The 19,550-nt window shown below is 40.7% G+C and overlaps 1 protein-coding gene across 15 annotated transcripts in view; it reads right to left on the bottom strand.

The window, feature by feature from the left end:
• Positions 1 to 19,550, bottom strand: part of MYH10 (myosin heavy chain 10) — a 121,575-nt gene that overhangs the window by 58,348 nt on the left and 43,677 nt on the right. For 10 of the 15 annotated variants that reach the window (XM_086358962.1, XM_086358967.1, XM_086358961.1 and 7 more), the window contains 2 exons: positions 18,404 to 18,506; positions 11,711 to 11,803 (listed from right to left, as the gene is read on the bottom strand). In XM_086358962.1, the coding sequence (XP_086215088.1) occupies positions 11,711 to 11,803; positions 18,404 to 18,506 (196 nt within the window). Of the gene's footprint in view, positions 1 to 11,710; positions 11,804 to 17,773; positions 17,804 to 18,403; positions 18,507 to 19,550 lie in introns of all 15 variants that reach the window. The other 5 variants (XM_086358958.1, XM_086358957.1, XM_086358964.1 and 2 more) reach the window with 1 other exon arrangement.

Below are 19,550 nucleotides of genomic sequence, written 5' to 3'. Positions count from 1 at the left end.
TGTGTGTCACAGAACTTAAGGAGGCAACAATTTAAATTCTGTCGACTACGGACTACCCTACCGCGCATATCCATCTTAAGAGGCTGCTGGTGAGCATTTAGCAATTACTTCCATAGGGAATTTGTTAATTACTTTAGAGTCACAAAATAAACATGACAGTTTGCTTGCTTATTTGGTTAGTTTTATTTCATGAAGGGAGACAAAGTTTTGTTTGGATTTTTTTTTTAAACAGGAGAAAAAACTTTTCCTCCTTTTCAGATGGACTAGTGATATTATGTAAGCGGACTTAATAATAACAGTTAATACAAATAACAGTTTACACAAATAAGTTAATAAAAATAAAATGGTTGAGGCATTGAGAGATGCTGACACAATGCTCCCAACTCCAGGGGCAGCAAGGGCATGCTTTTTCAGCACCTGCAGAACAACGTGGCCCAAGCACGTCCAGGGGGCTGAGACAGAGCTGAGGGCACAGAGAAAGGATTCCCCTGGTAGTCGGGTGGAGCTGAGTAGTCTTTCGGGTTATCCAGTACATTCATTAGCTTCAAGATGAACAGTAATTTAAAGGGAGGTTCTGTGCTTGTTTTGAGTTCTCTTAAAACTACTACAGAGAGTAGCAGTCCATGATAACAGTGCAGTCGGATTTCAACTTCTAAACTCTAAGGAAAACTACTCCACTGTTTTCAAGTCTGGGCACATAGCTATTCAGAGTGGCAACCATAAACACCTTTATTCTCTTCTGACAACAGCTTCTCACTTATTATTGCCTTTGCATTGTCAGAATGCAATACTAGAAGAATACCCAAAGCGTCTGACAGTCTGTAATTCTGTGAAGAGAGGAAGATCTTTTTTGATCTAGAACTGTAAAACATTTTCATTTTTAGATTTACAAGCACCAATTAGAATGGTCAATCCAATGAATCTCTTCATTTCGACACCATCTACTTCCCTTTAATCACTCTGATATACAATTTTGCCTTCAGCGTTTGTCCTTTTATAAACCATACTGGATAAATGCTGATCCACAAACATCACAAAAGATGAAAGAGCACCGTCACTCGGTCATTCAGAACACCAGTGGTCCAGATTCTTATCACAACATTCTCAGTGAGGAAATTCTTCCTCTTCAAAGACTAACTGGATGCCAAAGACATATTTCCTTTTGGTCTTTAGAAATACACTGTTCTTGGATCTGAGAAAATTCAAGGCTACACCATTTGGAGACTCAATCTGAGACTTCTGGAACCAAGTTCACCATCATCGTTCAGAGTCTACAATGTTGCCTATCTCTCTGCATTCATCTCATTCATCTAACGTTTGTGAAATGTGTTCCTCTGTCATTCTTTTCTCTTGGCCATTTTGGTGAAAACTTTTGATTTTTCAACTGTGTTCACTGAAAGCTAAAAGTAGACTAAAAAATGCTCTCTGCAGCACTCTTTCATACCTTCTTGAAAGAGAGTGCATTCTTTGGGCAATGTAATAAGCAAACTAAAGGACGATGCAGTAGTCATTGTGATAGCATCCTACTAGGCAATTCCATTACTCTTTATTATTCTGGTCTTGTTTTAACATTGTTGGGGATAACTGATGAGTAATGATGAATCAATTCCCAGGATGATGAAATAGCAAAATGTTACAAAACACAGAAAAGATCACTAATATATCATAGTGATAAGAGTACTAAAACCCTTAATTTTTCTTAGATTTAATAATGGTCCAAAGGAATCATATGGTAATTATGAGAGAAATGAGTTTTACTCTATTTTTAAAAATAAGTCAATTCCATCCTTTTTATGTGGAAGACCCTTAAGAAAGAATAAAGTTTAAAAACTAACAGTCCTTACAGATAGTTAGAACTGCTCAAAAAAGAAACTAAATTAAAATCAGGTCCTGATGGTTATAATGAGGATTACAATTCTTTATGACTTTTAAATAGCTGTATCATTTATACAATACTTCACTGAGCTAAAAAAAAATAGCTATTTTAAAAGAGACTAGTCAAGATAATGTTATTACTTCAAAACTGCAAAGAATAAACTGCCAACCCGCTGCTCAGATACTTTTTCAAACTTTTCTTTAACACTGTAGAAAAGTTAATCAAAATCATATCATACCACCTAATTCTTGCTGAGTACTTCACTTAAAACTTTGTTGTATAGTAATATAAACTTTCAGCTTTCAATAAATTGTCTAATTTCTTTATTATATACTAGTCTACATGCAGTTTAAGCTTTCAACTTCTTATACTATTTTCTATTCCCTTTTCTTTACACTCTACATCACAAGTTCAAAATTCATTAAAAAATTCTTTATTTGGGCAAAAGGACAAAGTTGCCATACTGGCAATGTTGAACTCTAATAACTTTAAAATCTTACACTGAACATAATCCATTTTATATTTGGTGAGCTTATTTTTCCTTTACTTCATCGGAGAATATAAACTAAAAAAAGGAAGTTACATTCAGAGGAGCAATTGGAAGAAAAAAAAAGCACCCTAAATTTTGGGCTTCTGAACAGGTAACCTAAAACGAAATGTCCCAGGTTATTTTAGACATGTGCTCACTTACTTGGATAAACAAGCAAAGTCACCAACACACAACACCTAACTTTCATATCAGCTCCCTAGCCATAGGGAGCTGTTCATAACCAGCACCTGTAGCTGCTCTAACCATTACAATTAGTGCCAAACAAGTATCTTTTGGCTGAATGAAAAGGGCCAGGCAAAAAATCATGAAGAAAGTGGGGTGAGTGAGCCTACACGTGGAGAGGGAGCAGAGTGGACAGGGGTGTCCCTCCAGCCCTCCCCTGACCCCAAAGTAAATTAGTACCTCCTCACATACCAAATCAATACTCTTTCAGAATTAGCATTTTTGTTAACATACAAATCTAGACCAAAGTGGAAAACAAGTTGAGTTTTACTATTAAGTGGGCTGGGTCCTCTAATCTTTTAAACACAATATGAAGAAACTTGTGGAAGATTTTGTTGTTGTTCAGTCGCTAAGTCATGTCCTAAGTCAGGACTCTTCGTGACCCTATGGACTGCAGCATGCCAGCCTCCCCTGTCCGTCACCTTCTCCCAGAGGATGCTCAAACCCATGGCCATTGAATCACTGTGGAAGATGTCTGCTCTGTATCTGATTCCCATACAGGTCAGACTGGGGTACTCAGAATAGTCAAACCAGGATTTCGTCAACAAAGGCAAAAACAAAGGAAAAAGCAAAAACAGGAGAAGTATTTTACGTTATCTATGAATGACAGAGGATGCATTTTGATGCCATGCACACTGTGTTCCGATCCAAGGACAACTAAGACAGTGCGTTACCTGCAAGAGTCTGAACAGCAGACAACTAGCATCCTCTCTGTTATGTAAAACTGAAACTGTTAAGAATTTCACTCAAAGGAGGCAATAGGACAACTTGGATATTTTGACACTATTAAGAAAATAAGAAAATTATCTTAAAGAATTTTATCCCCTCTGAATTGACATCGACTTTCTAGAGCTTATTCTGGTGGGTGGTTATGACATATCCATAGTAATTAAACCTACATTGTTAGCACCTTACTACAGGGACAATGCAGTCTTCATGCTTTTTTCCTTCTTCCTAATTTGTATTTAAAGTTGTTTTAAGATCTGTACTTTGCTAGAAAACACAGCAGCCTAGACAGCGTGCTCTGTGTGTGAGTGAGTTTGCTCCAGGAAGAATCTCCAGTCTGGAGGTAGCTATTTGCCCTAAACGGGAAAACTCAATCGGGAAGTAATTAGCCAGGACACAATCCCGAGGCCAGATGGCTATTTTAAATGCTCCAGCTATTTTAATCTCTGAACTACACCAGAAGCTTTGTTAATTAGTAAAATGAGTTTTCTTATGAATTAAGTGGCCTTGTTACTTAGTATAATGGATGTTTGAAATTCCTGGGGGAAAATGAGTGACATTAAGAGCCCTGGTCTGACTGGAAATACACAGACGTCCGCCAGCCAGTCTGGTGTGGGCCGGGTGTCAGGGCTGCAACAAGCCCCAAGGGCTGGGAGGGCAGCAGCTCGCTTGGAGGACGAGGGATGCCCGTGTAGACCCCATCCTGTCTCGGATGCCGTCACGTTGGCCTCAGTAAGTCTACAGAAAGTCTGGGTGAGGGTACTAAAGACAGAGCATCGACCGTGTTCAATTTACCTACAAAACTGATTTTGGTGCCTCCTGGCCCATACAGGTCAGGGTACAGAACTCTGACTCACTTCCGCTGTAACTTGGTAGCCAAGCAGTAGGGAGGTCACCTGGAGCCTTTATCTGGCTCCAATGGTTGGAAGCTAATTAGCTATTAATACCTTGAGGTACATAACTTGGGAATTGCCAAACTGGCTTAAATATTTGCAAAAGAAAGAAAAAAAGAGAAAAGAACAAAAAGGGAAAAGATGTGGGGAAGTATGGAGCGTGATCCCCACTAAAACTTTCTGAGGGAAGATGCATCTGCCGATACAATCATTTTGAAATTGAAATCCCTGTTTCAAAGTTTCATTACAAGACATTCATTTTACATAAACCTCTCCATCTGGAATGCATCTGACTTTTCAGTAAACAGAGAGCTGGACTAACTGTGAACAATTATTTTCATAAGGGTAATGCTCTCCTAAAGAATCTTCTTTAATACAAACCATATGCTAGCATCTTTGGAAAAAAAGATGTTCTTCAGGAAATTACTCAGATCAAAGAAATGGAAACAAATGGATTCTAAAGTTTATGGAATTTATAGTTTCAAATATTTTCACTGCAAGCACGTGGCTTTAAATAATGACTGCATGGAATTCCACTGGACACACAATTCATCTTTTAACATCACACTGCTCTTTCATGTTGAGGTCCCACACCAACCCCAACCCCAGGCCTGGCCTAGCCATGGTGCCAGAGCCTCCCTCCTGGCCAGAGCCCCACACTTCTAAATCTGGGGCATAGGCACTATGGAAAACAGTATGGAGGTTCCTTAAAAAGCTACAAATAGTTATCATATGATCCAGCAATCCTGTTCCCGGGCATATATCCAGAAAAGATGAAAACTCAAATTCAAAAAGATAATATGCACCCTAATGTTCACAGCAGCACTATTTATAATAGCCAAGACATGGAAGCAGCCTAAATGTCCATCAACATGTTTATCAACAATGGATAAAAATGTGGCGTGTGTGTGTCTATATATATACACACATATACATATATATACACATACACAATAGAAGTCATTCATAAAAAAGAATGAAATTGCCATCTGTAACAAGATGGATGGAACTAGAGATTATCATACAGAGTGAGTAAGTTAGAAAAAGAAAGACACATATATGATACTGCTTACATGTGGAATCTAAAAAATAATGCAAATGGATTTATTTACAAAACAGAATCAGACTCACAGACATAAAAAACAAACTTATGGCTACCAAAGGGAAAGGGGAGGACAGGGACAAATTAAGAGTATGGGATTAACAGATATATACTACCACATATGAAACAGATAAGCCACTAGGATTTACTGTATAGCACTGGGAATGATATAGGTTAATATCTTGTAATAACCTATAACAGAACAGAATCTAAAAATATATATATATGTATAACTGAATCATTTTTGCTGTATAACTGAAACTAACACAATGTTGCAAATCAACTATAAAAAAAAAAGCAAAAAAATGAGGGCATGCACATTCCCTGAGGGCCTGGCACGTGCATGTGCTACCTGAGCTCAAATGCATGTGATGGCAAGTGATCAAAAAGTTAAAATGAAGGTGAGCTCTGTCCACTGATTAGTCCAAGGGTCTAAAAGACTGTCTAGCACTTAGTAGGCAACTACACTGTAACTGAATGGATTCCAAAGACTTCTGCACACCTACTATGTACGTGGGAGGCACAGAGCCAGCAACTAAGGATCTGGAAAGCAAGATGGGAAGGGCCTCTACCATCAGGGATCTTATATCCTAGGAGGAAAGAAATCACAGATGAGCACAGCACAAACCACAGACTGTGGGAAGTGCTATGAAGGAAAACAGCAGGAGGCTGGGAGAGAGAACACAAGGAAACCTCCTCAGATCTCATTTAGGTTTTGAGACAAATGAGGCGTATAGGGGACAAGGATGGAGAAACTTGGACAGACTGGAAATACGTTCTGGAAGTGGACCCACACAATTCAGTCCTGGCCTGGACATGAACAAAAAGTCAAGGATGACTCCTAGGTATTTCGGTTTTCTAGGTTTTGTTGATTCTATTTTGTTTTACGCTTAAGCAACTGGGTGACTTGATTGTATCATTTATTCACCTAAGACTTACAAAAAGATACTTTGAAAGAAAAAGAAAAAAGTTCCATTTGGAATATGTCAATTTGAGAAATCTATTAGACATCCAACTGGAGATAACAAGTAAGCAGCACAGTGACCAGCAAAGAATAGGTGCTTACTTAATAATTAACTGAAATGCACAACAAAAAATCCCATCACGTAAAATTTGAAAATGAGTCTACACTGGCTACTGTCTAACCCCGAGAACCAGGGTTGGCAACGCCCACTGAAGACTGCTGAGATGTTTTAACTGAATGTGGAAGGAGAGTTGATCAGCGGAACTAATATTGCTAAAATCAACCTTCTCGTGTTATTGCGCAGTTAAAGCCTTACGATAATAGTAACTGGTTACGCAACTCTTTCTTTAAAAAAAATACTATACATATCAACATAAAGTTGACTTTCTAAACATTAAAACTCAAAGTCAACAATTTAAAGGCATCTTTGTTTCTTGGTTGAATGATTAGCTATGTCTAACAACACTGCCTTAATAAAAAACCTTTTCTAAAAAGATCAGCTTTTACTATATTAGAGCATACTTAGTGATGATTATTCAGTAGCACAAGCACTTGGGAAAGCAGAACCTCAGCTGAATCAGGGTTTGCTGAGAATTTACACTGATGGATGATTCTTGCTAGAATCAATTTTCCTGGAAACAATCTAAGAAATTCTTCCCACCGGTAGAATGTATAACAAGTTCCCATCAGAATAATCTTTATCAACTTTTGGACAAGCTGTGCCAATAACAAGCATTAAGGGGACTATGTACAGTTACTACTTTACAATGAATTTCCTAATTTAGACTACCATTTAAAGGAGAACATCAGAGGAGTTTCTTAACCTCCATATAACTGATGTGTGGGGATAACTCTGGTGTGGGGCCTCCTGTACATTGCAGAACGTTCAGCAATATGCCTGGCCTCCACCCACGAGATGCCAAGTGTAGGAAACCTAGGGGATCCCAAATTGAGAACCACTGATCTACAGTAATGCAAATTACAGATTTGTTATTTTAGACGCTAAGTTGTGCCTGACTCTTTTGCGACCCCACAGACTGTTGCCCACCAGGCTCCTCTCTCTATCCATGGGATTTCCCAGGTAAGAATACTAGAGTGGGTTACCATTCCCTTCTCTAGGGGATCTTTCCAACCCAGGGATCAAACTTGTGTCTCCAGCACTGGCAGGCGGATTTTTTTTTTTTTTAACCTCTGAGCCACCTGGGAAGCCTGTGGAACTGAGGCCTCTTGCCAAAAGCTACCCGAGTAACAAGCTGGGAAGCTAAGCTCCTCCAGCTTCAGCAGCCTTCAGATGCTTAGCGCTAGCCAATCACACGGTAATGACGACCTCCCAGCAGACCCTGAACCAGAACCAGCACCCAGCAACACTGAGACAACAAATGCTCTACATCACTAGGACTTACGGCATCTGGTTACAAAGCAGTAGCCTCTAACACCTGTCTCTCTGCCCCAAACACAAGGTCCCCATCCGCTGAGTCCTTACCTTTTAATAATGGGATCACCACATTCTAGACCAAAGGACAGGTCTGGTTAGTAGCAGTTTACCTTTTCTAGGCAAAAGTGAGACAAATGGGCACAAAACTGTTTCTCTTGGATTTGGAATGTGGTTTGGGGGACGGGGGTGTTTAGAAATCAGGAGAGACTGGCACCTTGATTTATGTGGTAAAATAAGACATTATCCACTACGAAGTCCTTGAAAATCTTTACAACACTCTCATACCAAAGCTGGAGAAGGCAATGGCACCCCACTCCAGTACTCTTGCTTGGAAAATCCCATGCACGGAGGAGCCTGTTAGGCTGCAATCCATGGGGTCGCTAAGAGTCGGACACAACTGAGCGACTTCACTTTCACTTTTCACTTTCATGGATTGGAGAAGGAAACAGCAGCCCACTCCAGTGTTCTTGCCTGGAGAATCCCAGGGACGGGGGAGCCTGGTGAGCTGCCGTCTATGGGGTCGCACAGAGTCGGACACGACTGAAGTGACTTAGCATAGCATAGCATACCAAAGCTGGTAGCTATCTCCGGCTCCATGACATAGCCACTAAACACAGGGCTTTCAGCAAAAAGAATTTAATTGTGGCTCAGACTCAACTCTGATGATCCATGGAATGACAGAAACTCTAAACGCAGCTCAATTTCCTCAGATCTGAAAGTCACAGCCATGCTTCTTACTGACACAGGCATATTTGTTATCCCACTCTGTAGAGAAAAAGCTAAAATAATTACTAAATGAACTTGGACGAAGCAGATCTTCAGATTTTATCTTACTAGGAATAAACAGTATTCCAAGCAAATACGTCCCTACTGCTTTTCACATAACCTGGAAAGCCTCTTGCACTTCAACTACCTCTGAGGGTATTAGGTGTTAGGGTGGAGTTGTCCCCACCACCCCCAAATTCATATGCTGAAATCCTAATGTCTACTAGCTCAGAACAAGACTATATTTAAAGAAAGGGTCTGCACAAATGTAATTAAGTTAAAATGAGGTCATAATGGTGGGCCGAATCTAACGTGACTGGGGTCTTAGAAGAACAGAACAAACATGCAGAGGGAAGACCACATGAATTCCCAGGAGATGGCTGTCCACAAGCCAAGGAGACAGACCTCAGAAGAAACCAACCCTGGCCACACACTGATCTCAGACTTTATCCTGCACTGTGAAAAAACACAGTCTGCAGTGCTGTTTCGGCAGCCTGGGCACAAGTAATACAGAGGGTTATCGGCTGCCTTTGTATACCGGGTTCCGTATGGTCTGGTCACTCACCTAGAGTCAGACATTCTGGAGTGCGAAGTCAAGTGGGCCTTAGGAAGCATCACCATGAACAAAGCTAGTAGAAGTGATAGAATTCTAGTCGAGCTATTTCAAGTCCTAAAAGATACTGTTAAAGTGCTGCACTCAATATGCCAGCAAATTTAGAAAACTCACCAGTGGCCACAGGACTGGAAAAGGTCAGTTTTCATTCCAATCCCTAAGAAAGGGAATGCCAAAGAATGTTCAAACTACTGCACAATTGCACTCATCTTACACACTAGCAAAGTAATGCTCAGAATGCTCCAAGCTGGGCTTCAAAATAGTACGTGAATGGAGAACTTCCAGATGTTCAAGCTGGATTTAGAAAAGGCAAGAGGAACCAGAGATCAAATTGCCAACATCCACTGGATCACAGAAAAAGCAAGAGAGTTACAGAAAAATATCTACTTCTGCTTTATTGATTACACCAAAGCCTTTGACTGTGTGGATCACAACAAACTGTAAAGAATTCTTAAAGAGATGGGAATTCCAGACCACCTTACCTGCCTCCTGAGAAATCTATACACAGGTCAAGAAGAAACAGTTAGAACTGGACATGGAACAACAGACTGGTTCCAAATTGGGAAAGGAGTACATCAAGGCTGTATATTGTCACCCTGCTTATTTAACTTCTATGAAGAGTATATCACATGAAATGCCAGGCTGGATGAAGCACAAGCCGGAATCAAGACTGCCGGGAGAAATATTAATAACCTCAGATATACAGATGACACCACCCTTATAGTAGAAAGCAAAGAGGAACTAAAGAGCCTCTTGATGAAAGTGAAAGAGCAGAGTGAAAAAGTTGGCTTAAAATTCAACATTCAAAAAACTAAGATCAAGGCATCTGGTCCTGTCACTTCATGGCAAACAGACGGGGAAACAACAGAAACAGTGACAGGTTTTATTTTTGGGGACTCCAAAATCACTGCAGATGGTGACTGCAGCCATGAAATTAAAAGATGCTTGCTCCTTGGAAGAAAAGCTATGAACAACCTAGACAGCATATTAAAAAGCAGAGACATTACCTTGCCAACAAAGGTCCGTCTAGTCCAAGCTATGGTTTTTTCAGGAGTCATGTATGGATGTGAGAGTTTGGACTATAAAGAAGGCTGAGCACCTAAAAATTGATGCTTCTGAATTGTGGTATTGGAGAAGATTCATGAGAGTCCCTTGGACTGCAAGGAGATCCAACCAGTCCATCCTAAAGGAAATCAGTCCTGTTATTCATTGGAAGGACTGACGATGAAGCTCCAATACTCTGGCTACCTGATTCGAAGAACTGACTCACCGGAAAGACCCTGATGCCAGGAAAGGTTGAAGGCAGGAGAAGGGGATGACAGAGGATGAGATGGTTGGATGGTATCACCGACTCGATGGACATGAGCGTGAGCAAGCTCCAGGAGTTTGTGATGGACAGGGAGGCCTGGGGTGCTGCAGTCCATGGGGTCACAAAGAGTCGGACACGACTGAGTGACAGAAATCAACTGAACTATGGTCTGGTGGCTTCTAATTCCAGAAACCACATCATCAGACTATTGCATGGACCGCAACTTTACACCCCCATGGTTAAAAAAAAAAGTCACAGTTATCCTGATTTCCAAAAACCGCCCATTAAGGAATCGTTAGAATTAAAGTTGCTTTGATTCTGGCCTTCTTAACTTTAACCAAGACGTCTAATACCAGAGGAGGGAGGAAAAACAGAGAAACAACTCCAGCTATTGAAGCAGAAATAGCAGAAGCTGAACAACTTGCTATCCAGGTATTGACTCTGAGAAGCTGGAAAAGGGAAGGCCATGTCCTGTGACACTGATCTTGCTGTCATTCAGGAAAATGTCCCTAGACGAGCTGTGCGAGCTGAGGGAGAAAGTAAAGTTTTCACTGAATTCAGAGAGTGGAATGGCTGAGAAGAAAATTTTAGAGACGTACCATCCCAATATTCTGTGATAATCTATATGAGAAAAGAACCTAAGAAATGAATGAATACACGGGCCTGTATAACTGAATCACTCTGCTGTACACCTGAAACTAACACCACTCTGTAAATCAACTACACCCCAATAAAACCAAAATATCAAAAATAAATAAAGAGAAGTAACAGTAGCGATAAATTATTCTGAGATCCATATACCATAGAAACAGCAAGGTACAAAGACAACAATTTACCACATCAAATTCCAACTTCACTTTGTTCAGGGTTAATTGTGCCCAGTGCTGTGTTAAGTACTTGACATGCACCTCATTTAATCTCCATGACAAGCCCAGAATTATTTATATCATCCCCAACCAAAGTGAAGAAATAAGTTCAGAGAGGTTATTAACAACACAACCATAGAATACATAACTATATATTTATATATAATAAACATACGATTTAAATTACTTTCCCATTTGTTTTTTCCTTTTTTTTGCTTTTCAAAATGTGACTACTAGGAAAATTTTAATTACATGTGACTTGCACTGTATTTCTGTTCACTGTTCCATACTACATCTGTTAGGGAGGAAGATACTTTATTTGCTTAATCATAGTAGACATTTAACTAGAAGTCTGAGGAACGAAAGGTTTCTGGCACTTTTAGACTTACAAAACGAGATGAGTTATCATTTTTCACAGTCTTTGCATTTCCAAATGATTCCAGGATTGGATTTGCTTGCAAAAGCTGCCGTTCAAGTTCCCCCTAAAAGACATCACACATAAACACACACATAAATAAAAGCAAATGTATCTTAATCTCTCTACTCCATTCCTCAAAGGAAAAGCAAACAAAACACTGCCTCTTTTCCTCAGTTTTCTCATTTGCCATCTAACAAATTTTGTTGTTGGCTTCTTATTCTCGGTCTTATGGGCTCTGCTAAAGGAAAAAAAAAAAAATCAGCCTCTATCAACTGACCACAAGGAGAAGAAGATGTCACATTGAACAGAGATGCTAAACATAAGGTAATAAGACTTGCACAGACAGGGCAACACCCTCATCTCCAAATTCAGAGATGACAAAGATGGTGAGGCTACTGAATTCTTGCTCAAATTTAAAAAAGCTAAGCATATCATATTTGATGTAGTGTATGCTTTATTCAGTGTCCTTACTTACATGCAAATTAAGCTATAAAACAGTTCACAAACAAAAGATGTAAGTATATTAATATGTGCTTTAATCATGAAATACAACAGAAAGCTGCATGAGAAAGCATGAAGCCATTTCTGGTCATAAAAAGCACTACAAAATGACCCTATGCCCGGGGAATAGAATTTCAGAATTATACTGTAAGACTTAAAATCCTTTTCCAAACACAAGTCTTACCTGTGTATTTTAAAATACCCACCATTATTCTAAACCTAAATAAAGAAATAAAAAACACTAATATGCTTCTCTAAGCCAAAAAAAAAAAAAAGAGTATAAGGAACCTCAGGTAAGATTTTTAAATGAATGGCCAGTTGCCACGTGACGTGACACTATCATCAGACCCAAAGCCAGGAACTAGCATATACCATGAGGCAGTCTCAGCCAGTGGTTAGACGTCAGGAGGTGCCGCTCCCTCCGGGGCAAGGGCGGGGAATGTGCCTGAGGCCCGTGACACAGTGTGTACGCTAGAGCGTTTGTCTGGACTGCCGGGTTTCCCAGGTCTTCACCACAGTCTACAGTTGTGTTCAACAGAAACCAGTCAAGGACTGGTGCTGCCACGTGAACGTCATGACAAGCGTCAACTCACGTTCTCAGCTCTAGATAATACGCCCCCTGTACAGGGAATCTTCCTGTTTGTGGACTTCAAGGGACACCAGACTATTTCTGATGTAAATCTTTCTAAACTCTATATGCTATCAAAGTTTCTCAAACACAGTATCCTGAACCAATGTTAACAAGGCTGAAGGTCATCATTAAGGACAGCAGCCACTGTGCTGTGACACAACAGAGAGCCTTTTCCCTAGAGGTCAGAGGTCACAGCCATCACTGAGTCTGTGGCCACCATCTTGCAAAGCCCTTGCTGCATGGGCTCTGCAACAATGCTTTGGGGTATAAGATTCCTTAACCTCACTGTGTGATAAGGGTGTAGAAACTGTCAGAAAAAATACTGACCGATAGATAGGTGGGGCATTGCATTTATCTGACACAGCCACAGTTAGCTCAAGGAATCAGAACATAGATTCCTTAAAACTACACACTATCCTATCAAATCATAATAAAAACACTTCCAATAATAATTTATCTTTAAAATGTTCTCCTAACTTGAAGACAAAACAAGAATTGTATACCTCATTTTAATATTCCCTAGACATGGCTTCACAAGAGTTGTTTGGGTCAAGATAATTGTTTTTTTCCCCCTCCCTGGCGTGTATATGTTGTGTGTGTACACATGGTGTGCATGTGATCCACTGATCTTGATCCCATTCTTTCATTTGGCTTAAAGGCACCAGTTGCATCCTCTACATCAAGTCAACATCAAGTCAAAATAATGTTCTGTGAATGTCTGCTGAATGGACAGATAATGACAGGTCCAAGCACACTCTATCAGTATCTGGGGAGGGGATGGTGGTGAGCCAGAGGTGGAAGGAAGATTTGGATTAAGGGTCCTCATAGTCATTATGGTGGGTGTGGAGATGTGGGTCCCAGCTATGGGGGCCACTCCATTAACAGGGATGTGGTGGTACTTCTCTTCCAATGGGTTTCTGACATGATTGAGCCCAATTATAGACCTCAAAGACTCAGGAATGAATCATATAAAGCTTGACCCAAAGCTAGTACTATACAATACACAAAAATGATCTTTAGTTAAGAAATTACCACTAAATTTGATCATTGCTACACTGAATAATTCCATACTTAGGTAGAAAGTGCTTACAGCTCTCAACCAAATTATGAAGCCATTTATAAACCTCCAGGGCAGTGCCTAAAGTGTTAACCTTTCCACTGGAACAGCACAGGCAATGTTCCTGTATTTCTATTCTATGTGGTAACAAGAAATGTCACTGTGGACCATGAGGAAAAGAAATTACTATTAACTACTGAAATTATTTTTAAAGTTCTAAGTATTTAAATTATTAGTGCTTTAAAGGTTTGCCAATCGTGATAAAAACTACACCCCTGTGTTTATTACATAATGTATTACATGTACTTGCTATATGATAGATACAGAATGAGTTTGAAGTTGGTGAAAATAAAAAAAACACAAAAAAACCACACACACACATCTTTCAAAATTCCAGTTCAGCCAGCAAGGGGACTCGGGCTGGCCTCCTGCTGCCCTCAGGCAAAGCTGTGGCTTTCCCACTGACCACAGAGTAGGGTTGGAAGCTGGTGAAAGTGAAAGTCACTCAGTTGTGCCTGACTCTGCGACCCAATGGACTATACAGTCCATGGAATTCTCCAGGCCAGAATACTGGAGGGGATAACCTTTCCCTTCTCCAGGGGATCTTCCCAACCCAGGGATCGAACCCAGGTCTCCCACATCACAGGCGGATTCTTTACCAGCTGAGCTAGAAGGGAGGCTCTAGAATACTGGAGTGGGTAGTCTATCCCTTCTCCAGGGGATCTTCCCAACCCAGGAATCGCACTGGGGTCTCCAGCATTGCAGGCAGATTCTTTAGCAACTGAGCTATGAGGGAAGCTGGTGGCAGCAACTAATCACATGTTGAGAACCAATCTCCAGGATAGGCTATAATTTCTGTGCTTGCCACTTGCTATCTGTTACCCTTCTGTCTCAGTTCAAGGCAGTTTAGACCAGTAGATACAAAGTCATCTGGAAGCTGCCATCTGACATGGCTGACTGAGCAGTCGGTGGGGAGGTGGGTGGGCCTGAAGAGGCCATTCTCGGGGGATGGTCAAGTTTAAGAAATTAGTTGTCTTCAAACCAGCTCTGAAATTGCACCTGGTCCAGGCTTCAGAGTGGCCTTGAATACCATGCCAGACAGCAAGGGTCTGTAACAGCGACACACGACGAGGGAACTTAGCCTGAAGATCGACTTGCAGTCGGCTGGGGCATTAAGCCAAATGACAACTCATTTTGTTACAACAAGTAAAAGTTTACAGGTAAACGTTTTACTTCTTAAATACTGTGGCCTTAATTTTGAAAATTTATTTCTTATATTTGTTCATATGTCTATAGTGAAGATGAAGTTACAAAATACATTAAAAACAAATGAACACTTCACAGTGCTAGGAGGGCCTCAATAAAAAGACAATGACAGGTACTGACCAGGATATGGAGAAACTGGCATGCCCATACATTGCTGGGAATGTAAAGTGGTACAGCCTCTACACAGAAGTCTGGCAGTTCCCCAAAACGTTAAACAGAAAGTTTCCACAACCCAGCAATTCCACTCCCGGTATACACCCAAGAGAAGTGAAAACGTATGTCCATGTGAAAACTGATATATTGTGGCATTATTCGTAATGGTCCCAAAGCGCAAACAATCCAAACGTCCATCAACTGATGAGTGGTAAACGAAACACGACGAATATAAGATAACGGGTTGTTATTTGGCCGTAAGAAGGAATGGAGCACTTACGCATGCTCCAACAAGGACAAACCTTTGCAAACTTTATGCAAAGTGAAACCAGTCACAGAGAACCACATGTTACGCGATGCCACTCACATAAAACCCTCAGGACAGGTGGGTTCCGAGGGACAGAAAGTGATTAATGATTTCCAGGGGGGACATGGAAGGTGATTCCTATGGGTAAAGGGTTTCTTTTTGGGGGCCGTGAAAATATTCCAAAATTGATTGTAGTAGTAACTGTGTGACTAGACTAAAAAATAAACAAACCCCACTGAACTGTATGCTTTAAAAGGGTGAATTTTGTGGGACATGAATTTAAACCTCAATAAAGTTGAGGGAAAAAGAGCCAAGAGCAAATAAAGATTCACAAGATCTGGAGGCTACAAATGCCTTTCCTTTTTTTTTTTTTTTTACAATTTATACTGCTGTTTAGTGATAAAATGCTATCAATTTATACAAATGGTTCCTGGGAATCCAAGTAAGTTTTGCCTATAAGGTTCAACATAAATTCAGAAACCAGTTACAGGGAACCAAAAGAAACACTGACCTGACAAAGTAAAACCATTATTTTATGGCAGTCATCCTCACAATGGGGTGAGGAAATCAGGCCTAGGGGCACTCAGGAGAGGATGGGGGTGTAGGGAGAGAAGTAAGCTCCTGAGATGACCCTCCCCAGGGTATGACCAGTAGTCTCTAGGCTCAGGAGTGTCTCATATTCCTCAGTGTGCTGGGGAAGAAAAATTAATGGAGAACCAGGGGTCTCCTCATGTTTCTAAAGACATGGCATAACTACTACTTGACTAGTGTTAAAATAAACTTGGGAAAGCAGCACAGAAGAGTCTGCACAGAGAACATGCAGAAAGACATGCAAGTCAGCAACAACAGCACAGCATGGCCTAGAGAAGCTGGTGCCTTCTGGAGGAACCTGGCTTGACTGGACCCAAAGTGAAATCTCGGGGTAAGCATGCTACTCACAGGGGTCCACTCTGTAGTTGTTTCTGACATTGAAACAAAACGTTAACGATGATGATGTATGTAAGCCAAAGGATTAGGAAACCTAAATCTGTAGGTTAATTATTTAATGCTATTTTGCTAGTGATCTAGGTACATATTAAAAGGTCATTTAGCATGTACTCTAAAGCTCAAAGAAAATCTGGCTGCTGGTCTAGAGATTCCTTCTTTAACTGGCCAAAGAGCCTTTCACGATCATGTAGGATAGTGATGATTTCATTCATCCTCCCAATTCACATCGCTGGTGTGGTCTACAGTTAAAAGCAAAGGAACATCATGGGATTTTATGGGTGTGGTACAAGCTTTGGCATCTGAGAATCTCTTAAGAATTCTAAAGAAAGGTATCTGAAAATCTGTCTGTGACTATTCCTTTAGAGGCTTCTGATTGCTTCTTCATGGTGATAGGTTGTTTTCATAACACTATCATTTACTGCTTTATGCTAGCTTTGCAGCAGCATGCTTGCAGAAAGACATACAAACCAAAACCATTCCAATGCTAGGGAAAGGGTTAGTCCAGGTGCAGACACCTCAGTCTATCTAAGACATGTGGCTCAGCCCTGCCCTCCCCCTCTATCAGGACATGCTCTGGTCCATGATCTGCCAGATGCTATGCTCTGTGGGGCTAAAAGCGAGGCATCTGATAGGAAGAATAACACTTCTCTACAACTTGCCCAGGACAAAAAAATTCTAAATTTATATATTAAATACAATGAGACTTTCAGGTTACACATATCAGACCACACAGTGTTAACAGATCAGAAACTGTTACAGTTGCAACCCTAAATTCAAAATTTAATATACGGCATGAAGTTAGGTTTCCACATGCTTAAGAAGTATTAAAGTGATTATGCCTGGCCACTGACACATGAAACCCTAAGTTTACAGGCTTCACAAACATATGATTCCAAGTCATAATGAAAGGGTAAATAAACATCAAAGTTCCTCTAGAAAACAAAGGTAAAGCAAAAGGGCATGCTGCTTCTCAGGAACAGTGAGCCTCAAAGCAACACATTTTCAAAAAGAAACATTTTGTTCATAAGAAATTTCGCTCAGAGCTGATGGTATTTGTGCCTAGTAGCGACTCAGTCTAAAGACAGAAATTAGTGCAAACATTCATGACTAAGAAACAAAGAAAAGCACTTGCCTGGTGTTTCACTGGTTTAGGTGATTCCTGCTGCTCAGTTACAGACAGACAAATGCAAACGTTAGCAAGTTTGGGTCTTTTCCTAGCGGTAAAGCCACATCCAAAGCACCAAGTCAGCGTGAGGGTTAGAACTGTGACAGCGGGTTTGGCTGGCATCTCTCAGGGGGTATTAACGACTACATCTGCATATCTACAAGTCAAGGGTAACTGACGTGTTATATTCTTACACCTTTTGTCATCAATTCTCCCCCAAATTTCTATCCTGCCCTCAGGCTGCTGTTGGTGGTAGCTCTCTAAGTTCAGAAAGAACCACTGAAAATATCTGAGGATATTTCTCTGGTGGTTAAAAACTGAGAAGTCTTCATGAGCTTGCTTATTGACCTCTAACAATCCTTACCACAACTCTGCAAGAGATCGGGCTTTGAGTTACAACCGTAATTTCAGTTTGCCCTGTTGGAATTGCCAGTTACCAGCAATTTCTTGATGTCCTAGCCCCTCCTTGCTGGGGGCGACAAGGAAGCTGTCAATAAAGGCAGTGCACTGAGCACCCTCACTTCCTTATTCTTGTTTCTGAAATTACTAAAGAATAAATCTAAGGGTTTTAAAAACAAGGGCAGAACAAAAACTTACAGGAATATTATGGTCCTTTCGTCCTTTGTGTGAAGAAGCAACATGAGCAAGGTACTGAATGACTTTCTTAGTGTTTTCTGTCTTCCCGGCACCTGATTCGCCCCTGGAAGATATAGTAACACAGTCTGCTTTACAGAAAGCACAGCACACACATTCCCAACCTATAATCAACAAAAGTAAACTGATTTGAAACTAGAATTAGTAAGAAGTAAAAAGAGAGTAAGTAGGGAAAAAAAAGAAACAAAACACAACACTATCACCAGTAGCTGGAAAATGATTTTTAAATGGTATAAATTAAATACATTCTTTTGGTAGATGCCAGTTAAGAGGACAGAGGAAAATGTTCACAACACTTCCCCACCTGTGCTAGGTATCAGTGGCTCTGCCAGAAAAGTGAAGTTTATTAGAATGTTTACAAAGAAATTCCTCAGCACCAGAAACATATCCAGCACTAGAACCAGAATTTCTAGAACAATTAGACTAAGGTAACTGAATCTGCAGGAATCGAATGAACCCCAGGATCCCCGCTGATCACGGCCAGCATCTTCAAGGCCTGAATACCTTTTAGGCTCATCCCTCAGAGCTGAAGATGGTTCACTCCCCTGGACCCACAGAGCATCTTGTACATACCTCATACATACAGCTTTTCTATTACTATCACCTACACTGTTAAATCCATCTATGTTTTCCTTCCAGGACTTTGATGTCTTCACTTTTTACAACTATATTTTAATTAATCGAAAAAAATGTACAGTCTGAGGTCAAGTTGTTATTTTTTTAACTTTATTATTTCTGGCTGTGCTGGGTCTTTGCTGCTCCTCGGGCTTTTCTCTAGTTGCAGCAAGTGGGGCTACTCTCTAGCTCAGTATGTGGGCTTCTCCTGTTGCAGAGCACGAGCTCTAGGGTGTGTGGGCTCAGGAGTTGCGGCTCCCTGGCTCCGAGCACAAGCTCAGTAGTTGAGATGCATGGGCTCAGGAGCTCCACGCAGAAGGGATCTTCCTTGATTACGGATCGAACCCGTGTCTCCAGTATTGGCAGGTGGGTTCTTTACCACAGAGCCACCAGGGAAGCCCTGAGGTAAATATTTAATCTCATTTTCCAGTCACATGATTCAGCTCACATCCCATTATCAATGGCTGACCAAGAC

The sequence above is a fragment of the Bos grunniens genome, chromosome 19, assembly GCF_055505025.1.
Source record: "Bos grunniens cultivar Pamir isolate PY7600 chromosome 19, Bosgru_T2T1.0, whole genome shotgun sequence".
NCBI lineage: Eukaryota > Metazoa > Chordata > Mammalia > Artiodactyla > Bovidae > Bos > Bos grunniens.
This window is presented reverse-complemented; position numbering and strand designations above follow the sequence as displayed.